Source organism: Pezoporus wallicus, unplaced genomic scaffold (genome assembly GCF_028554395.1).
Source record: "Pezoporus wallicus isolate ANWC-B61680 ecotype Strahan unplaced genomic scaffold, APGP_CSIRO_Pwel_v1 contig_3952, whole genome shotgun sequence".
NCBI lineage: Eukaryota > Metazoa > Chordata > Aves > Psittaciformes > Psittacidae > Pezoporus > Pezoporus wallicus.
The window spans coordinates 9,678,786-9,686,405 of record NW_026635034.1 but is presented as its reverse complement, the minus strand read 5'-3'; the positions used below and the strand labels follow the sequence as shown (position 1 = coordinate 9,686,405).

Below are 7,620 nucleotides of genomic sequence, written 5' to 3'. Positions count from 1 at the left end.
AATAACATATGACTAGTCTAGATGTTATTTGACTATTTCTATTTTTTAATGCTTATATTGAAATGGTGACACTTATAAACCGATGGAACAACTTTGAAGACATTTATACTTCATGATGGATTTCAGCGTGACAATTGGAAAAGCTGTCACAGAATTAAGCTACCTTTCTCAATTCCCCATCCTCTACGGACTGCTTAAGGAATGGATCATTTCTTCCCTTTCATTAAACAAACGCAATAACTGTGTCAATTCTTATATCCCGTCAACCAAAAATCAACCAGTTCTTAAATCGTAATATGCTGATCTAATCCTATGGGAAGGCAGCTCCCCCAGCCGGTCCCCGCGCTCTGCCGCAGAGACCACCGGCAGCAGAGCACGGTCAGCCCGCTCCCAGCGCGCCCCCTGCTGTCCGTCCCGGGAAACGGCTGCAGCGGCCCCAGCGGGCGCTCGCGGTTTTGGGGGGGAAGTTGCGCCACCGGAGGTACCGACACGGGACGGGATAGGGTGATCACGGTGCTCCTACTGAATTTCGCGCTAACCTAGGGAAAGATCGCGCGCCTACAGCTCTTAATAGAATCGCTAATCTATTAAAAATACGGAGAAAGGTATAAAATGTTTTGGGTTTGGTTTTTCTTTTTTTAGAAGCACACATAGAGATTTAAAGCTATTCTTCTCCATACAAGGTATTTTTTTTTCTATAAAATGCTAGTGGCTCAGTGTTTTCTTCTAAAAAGAAGAGCAAATAACCATTTGTGAGATAAAATATTCATCATTAATAAGCGCATGGAACCCACCTATGAGCCGATTTAGATTTTATTTCTGATGACTATGAGAAGTGTTTTGAAGTCTCTGAAGATATGAAGGCTAAAGCTGTCTCTTATTGTGCACTAAAACTCTTTCAAGCACTGGTTTCCTTTAACCAATTGCTAGGTTTACAGAGTTACGCAGTTTGAATTCTGTTAAGTGAAGTAAAACCACTTTTGAGATTTTTTAAGCTATAATTAACAAGGAACAGGCAAACCATTTAAAAACATCATAACCACTTCTTCCCAGCTGCAAGTTCAACAAAGCTTGGCCCTGATTTCAGAAGGAATCACAGGGTGGGATCATAGTGAGAAGCAAATATGGGGTGAAGCCCCAACAATAACTAGAAAAAAAAAGTCAAGTCAAATCAATAACTAAGCATATTTCAGGAGGAAAAGGGGAGCTTTCTCCCCATCCAGATATACCAAGGACCCAAAGTCATAATGTTATGCATTTGAAGCAGTAACTGAAGAACATATATCACTCCTGAAATTTAATCCTCCTATTACGTTCTCTCCTTATGACTATTTTGTTCCTTGTTGCCCTCTAGGAATGTACTCACCCTAGAGACTACCTGATTTTCTTCCCTAGGAAAGCAGATTGTTTGCTAAAGCATTTTCTAAAATCAAGAATCTGACTCAGCTGCTACTTCTAATTTTAGGATCTAGTCTGATGCATTAGTTTGATGCTTTGCTTTCTACTTTGGGTCAATTTATGTTTTGCCATAATTATATTACCTGCAGTAACTGATCTCTTACAGATATTACTATTAAAGCATTAAACTCTTCATTACTCACAGAAAATATAGTATTTCTGTTTCTAAATATTAAGTCAGACTATTCTTCTACTAAACTGATTCTGGAAGAAAACACGAAAAGTTTCATTGGAATATGAATCTTCATTATTTTTCCACAACCACAGTATAACTAATTGTGCAGCTTTACACTTAATGCACAAGAATCTGCCGGTATTTGCAGAAATTAAAATAAATTGGCCAAGGACTCACACAAGCATTGTATTTCTAGAGTATTCTTAATTTTTAAAATGAAAATTGACAATATTTTTTATTACTGCCTCTTAAAAGTAATTTATTCCTATTGATTCTCTACCCCTTGGTTCCAGATAAAATAACACTTAAAGTATTCAAGTGCTGCTTCAGATCTCACTGCATGCATTAGGCTTTCCTGGATCTCTCCTGTCTCAGGTCTATCAGTGCATGCATTCTAGTCCCAGCTGAGGAACTGATGGGTACCTTCAGCCTAGGTGTTCAGATATCTTTAATCCAAGGCCTCCTCAAATACAGTACAGACATATAGCCTTGGCTGAGCTTTACTGAGAAAGCAGTCATTGTGATGTGAGCAAGACAAGATGGCAGGGATGGAGGGGGCAGGCAGACCAAAAAGGAAAAAAAAAATAGCAGCTTAAGCTGTTTCAGAGGTAATAAACTGGTATGAAAGTCTTGAGAGGGAAGAGGGAGGAGGAAGAGTATCTGTGGATGGCAATTTAGTGTCAGCAAGGATCAGCCCATTTTAAGGGGTGGCACAGGGACCCCCTTCCCTGCCTTCCCAGTGCAGTGGAACATGAAAACAGAAGACAAACACTTGGTCTCATCAGGGAGATGCACATTATCAGTGATTAGCCTGGTAATTTCCTAATCCTTGCTTTCCATTGTTCATATTAAGACATAGTTTCTCAGGACTCTTAAGTCACATTTATCCTGCTTGCAGAGTTTCTTTGCATATGGTAAATGTAATTGGAGGCAAAGTGACCTAGACTTGGAGAGCTACAGCATCTTCATTCCATACAACCCTCAGTCGTATACTTAACCTTCAAGTATATACTTAACAGCACTACCAACAGGACTAAGTAAGAGTCATCTCAAGACTTGCCGTGAGTGGCAGCAGCATGGAAAGATTCAGCAATAAAGAGCACACCACCAAACTGTAGAAGAAAAAAATTCTTCGTAGTGAACTAAAACAACCGACCCCACTAATCTGTAAATGAGTAAAGAGGGTAAATCACAAGAAAGATCCATAATGATGAAGTAAGAACTCTAAGGCAGATACTGCAAGGGTCTTAGAAGTTGAATGCTTGCAACAAGCCTGCTCACAGCGCTAGGACTGCCAGAGCAAGGGGTTACACCATTTATCAGAAAGCTGGAAGCAAGGTAATTTGCTCTACTGGAACTCTTCCCCCTGCCCCAAGCTTCTCTCTCTAGACATTGCTTAGATTTCATCAATTCCTTAGCTTTTCAGTGTCTGAGCCATCATTCTCTTCACCAGGATTCTGAGTTCACCCATTTGTAGCAGCTCTCAACTCTCTTTCCTGTCATAGATCTCCTACTGATATGATTGTTGGTTGTTCCAGTATTTCTCTCTCCTCACCCTGGGACTTGTTTCCGGTTGTTCCAGTATTTCTCTCTCCTCACCCTGGGACTTGTTTCCCTTTCTTGCCATAACAAGAAGTATTCCATCAAACCTTATAATTAACAGAATGGATTCTTGCCTTCACAATCCTAACTATTCGTCTTTAGTACTTCCACTGCATTCCAAAAGCCAGCTTTTGCCTCCACAGAATGGTGACATTAAAGGACAGCCCAGAGGATTCATATAAAATGGGGAAAAATAAACCAGTTAATCTGAGGCACACATTCTCACTTGCAGACTTTGCCTGATAAAAAACCTGTTGAGTTTTAGAGTCTTTCAAACATTAGCTTCCAATGCCACAAAACGCTCTGTAATTCAATTGCAAATATGGTCCAGGAGCTGGACATTCTATAGCACACTGGACAATTCTATAGGACATTGACTTAACCATAGGCTATCAATAAAACCAGTAATAAATCATTTAACGAATTCAAAGACAACCTGCAAAATGCTATAACATGTTTACTCAAAATAGATTTTGAAACAGGAGGAAGGGAAAGAATGTTACTATGGTCCCTGTTTGAATTCTGAAGCAAAGGAGAGATCTGAAGTTTAATCTGGAAGAGAGTATGTTACATTCTTGTTTGTTGATTTATGACAGCCAAGAGAGAAAGCTTAGGTTTGTTACCCCCTATTGTGAATCATGACGGCTCACCTTCTGAAGAGGAAAGCAAAGTGATAACGCTTTTCCCGACCTTGCCTAAGAGAATCCTCAAATAATGGTAGAGCAGCTCATAAAAGGTTCTCTCAGGGCCGATCATTTTTCATACCTTCAATTAACTGAAGAAAGCAATTTTTAGCTTTCACATTGATTTAAAGGAGGGGGGAGGGGAATAAATCATAGAATATCTCAACTCAACAATACCACAGGAAGATCTAAGCTAAAATAAGCCCCATTAACTGTAGCTTTATTCACATAAAAGACATCTCCATTTTCTTTTCTTCAAAATCCTACTGACTTTCTAATACGCTCCCTTCCACACAAAACTTTCAGAGGGAGTCATTCCAGAAAAAAAACCCCAAACAAATACGCTATTAAGTTTACTTAAAAAGACAGGAAATAAGAGAAACAAAAGCAGTTCTTTGATCAAAGTTGACGTAAGTGTGATTTTATCTTTTTACATAGTAAATGTCCTACACAAAAGCCATGAGACATGGAAGATAAGGTGGTGGAATAAAATTTTACTTAAAACATATAATGCAATTATAATTAATCTGTGCTAGATAGTTTACCAACAGAGCAGCATGAAACTTGCAATTGCTTCCATACAACTGGCAGCTTTATTTATTGCTTTTTATGACTTTCCTTCATGTCTCCAATATGAGAGTTGTTATTGTGACCCACAAGCTGAATTTCTAAGCCATTATCTCTTCTTAGAACTAAGTATTTTAGGTTGCAACCAAGATCAAACAATGCATGATTTTTTGAAGCCATGAATGAATATCAATTCATCTCATGTGAACTTTTTGTGGAAATAACTGATGCTCTTTGGAAGCACTGTACTTCTTGTTGTGTGTTAACAGAAGGGAGATATGTTCTTGAACTTCTGCCTTTATCAGTGAATCAACTTTTGTTGAAGTAAACTTTTCAAACTCTACTTTTTGAAAGCCTCAAGGGCAATTATGAAGTGGTCTTAGAACTGTTAGCCTCATCTCCCCACTTTGACCCTTTACCTTCTTCATGAAAACTCAAGCAGTTCAGACACAAGACAGTTGAGATCATTTGCACCATAGAATTGCTTGATATACCAATCAATAATTTTCTTTACATAATTAATAACAAAAAAAAGTGATTAATAAAGACAACCTAGAAAGTCCTTTAACTCTTCAGGTATTTTGAGCTTCCTCTCATACCATGAAGTAACACTCTAAACTATTGTCAACATGTCTTAAAGTTGACAAACTCGCACTGATACTAAATCCACTTAAATGAAAATCCACGTCAGTATTTGTTTATAAATTCTCACTATTTAAACATTTCATCTTTGAAATAAATTCACAAAACTTTAAGAGAAGCAGTTGCTGCTGACAGTCATTTAGCCCAACCAATATACTGCCACTTGAATGTTATAATTACTTTTTTAAATGCATCAGAATACAAATTATCTACTGGTAATACTTCACGCAAAAGAAATACATGTTCATTCCCAGTTTAAGAGACACTTGCATATAAAATATTACTTGGAATGCAGGTTAGAAAATTGTTCACCTGAAAGACTGATTTTGAAAGATTTGTAATTTCTTTGGGCCTGCTGAAATCTTTTAAAGGGAAGTTTCACATTAATCTCATAGCCCCATGGCTCCTAAACAAAGAATGGCTTCTGCTTACCCTAAATTCCCATTGCTGTCCCTGTGTTATACCTGCTTTAGTATTAGTTTGTCAAGTTTTGTTTCTGAATAAGACAGTAAATCAATAGTGCTGACAGAACTGAATTACCAGTAACTTCTTCATTAGTGAGCATTCGCATACTGAACATCACACTACATCCATTGTATAGTTAACCATGAATCACAAAGAACAGCCCAAGAACAATCAACAACAGTGAATATTTAATTCTATATAATTTTTTCTTATATTGAACTCCTCCAATATTTTTTTTATTTAATGAAAAACTGTGACATATGGATGTGCTGTGCTCATTTTGCAAACTAAGAAATAAGGCATGTTGAGAAGACTTGCCTACACAAATCTGTGTCACTATCACTGTTGATCTCTAGGTTATAAGACCAGTTGATATAGGGCCACTATTTCACCATTATCACTGAGCACAGATGTGGAATGATACAAGGGGTAACTTACAATGCGTAGTCTCCTGCTTATTGTGAGCCTTAAGAGTCAATTACTATGTTCTATATTGACCACATAAGCAGCGCAAGTGATCATAATAATTTCTTTTAATTATTACATCTAATTAAGAAAAAAAACCTGTTTACGCAGTGGTACCATCAGTAGAACTTAAAAGATTTTTCTAGGAAAAATATTAAAAATATTTTCTTAAACCCGTTTTATTAAATATTATTGAAGTATTGATATTTCTGAATATCAAAAATTATTCAGAAATAGACGCCTGAAGCTGTGGTTTATGGATTAATACGAAACACAGATAAGATGGCCAAACTACATAATTTCTCATGTATCTAAAGGAAGTTTCAGAATCTCATCCTTTTTCCAGAAGAAAAAATCCTGAGGTAAGGGAATCACACAGATTTAAGAACCAACAGAAGGAATTGTCTCTAGTATCAGAAACTCACCAGCCACATCCTCAGATCTTGCTGAAATTGAATAGCAGTTTACATGAACTAGAAATGCTATGCTAAAGTCTCCCTCCATCTGAGAAAAATCTTTAAATTACAGGAACAAATCAGCAGGTTTAAGAGCAGCTCTTACCTTCTGAATAGCCCTTGCCCATCTTGCTTTTGCAAAATTACTTCCATCATCTTGACTTTTATTTTTCCTGGAGAAAAGGGTGGAAGGAGAAACAATTGTCAAAACAGCAAAGTAGGGATAAAAAAAAAAACAAAACAACCAAAACCAAACTTAAAGAGCTCTAATAATTCTATGGACAAGCAGATTTAAAGTCAACTAGAATCATCTCCCATTTCCTCTGTATTTTCTCTGTATATAGCATCCTCTCTCTATATACTAGAAATTATTAGCTCTGTTCAAGTTATTCTTAATAGAAAGTTATGATAACTTATCCTGGTAATTAGCTTAAGGGTTACTTTACACTTAGCAGGAAAAGGGCTGATCAAAACACACACTCTCGTCCTCCTATTCAACATGATAAGCTGTTCAGTCAGGGGATTCACAAGCGGCTTTGCTTTGTCAATATTAAATCCAAACCAGTTATGGAGAATAATGTAGGAAAACACTTCATTATATACTATTTAGCCCTTAATATGCAAGATTTCAGAACCTGCTGACAGCACACTCAATCCCACTGTCCATGTCACTGATGAAGATACAAAACAATATTAGTCCCAATTCAGACTCCTGATGGATGCCACTTGTCACTGGTGTGCATCCAGACATCGAACCATTGACCACTACCCTCTAGAAGTGATCAGCCAGCCAATTCCTCATCCACCAAACAGTCCACCCACTGAATCCATCTCTCCTCAATTTAGAGACAGATGTTGTGGGAAACTGTGTCAAAGACTTTACAGAAGCCCAGATAGATGATATCTGTAGTGTTCCTTTGCCTACTGGTGTTGTAGCTCCATCACAGAAGAACACTAGGCTGGTCAGGCAGGACTTGCACTTGGTAAAGACATGTTGGCTGTTTCAAATCACCTCCCTATTCTTCGTGTGCCTTAACATAGCCCCCAGAAGGATCTGTTCCATGATCTTCTTAGGCACAGAGGGGAGGTTGACAGGTCGGTAGCTCCT

General features: G+C 37.8%; 1 protein-coding gene across 1 annotated transcript in view; it reads right to left on the bottom strand.

Moving 5' to 3' along the window:
* Positions 1-514: 514 nt before the first annotated feature.
* The window catches only part of LOC130593000 (protein unc-13 homolog A-like), a 37,798-nt gene continuing 30,692 nt past the window's right edge, over positions 515-7,620 (bottom strand). The window contains exons 7-8 of the mRNA XM_057397839.1: positions 6,619-6,685; positions 515-584 (exon numbers count right to left, since the gene is read on the bottom strand). Coding sequence (XP_057253822.1) covers positions 540-584; positions 6,619-6,685 — 112 coding nt within the window. The 3' untranslated portion in view covers positions 515-539. The remainder of the gene's footprint in view (positions 585-6,618; positions 6,686-7,620) is intronic.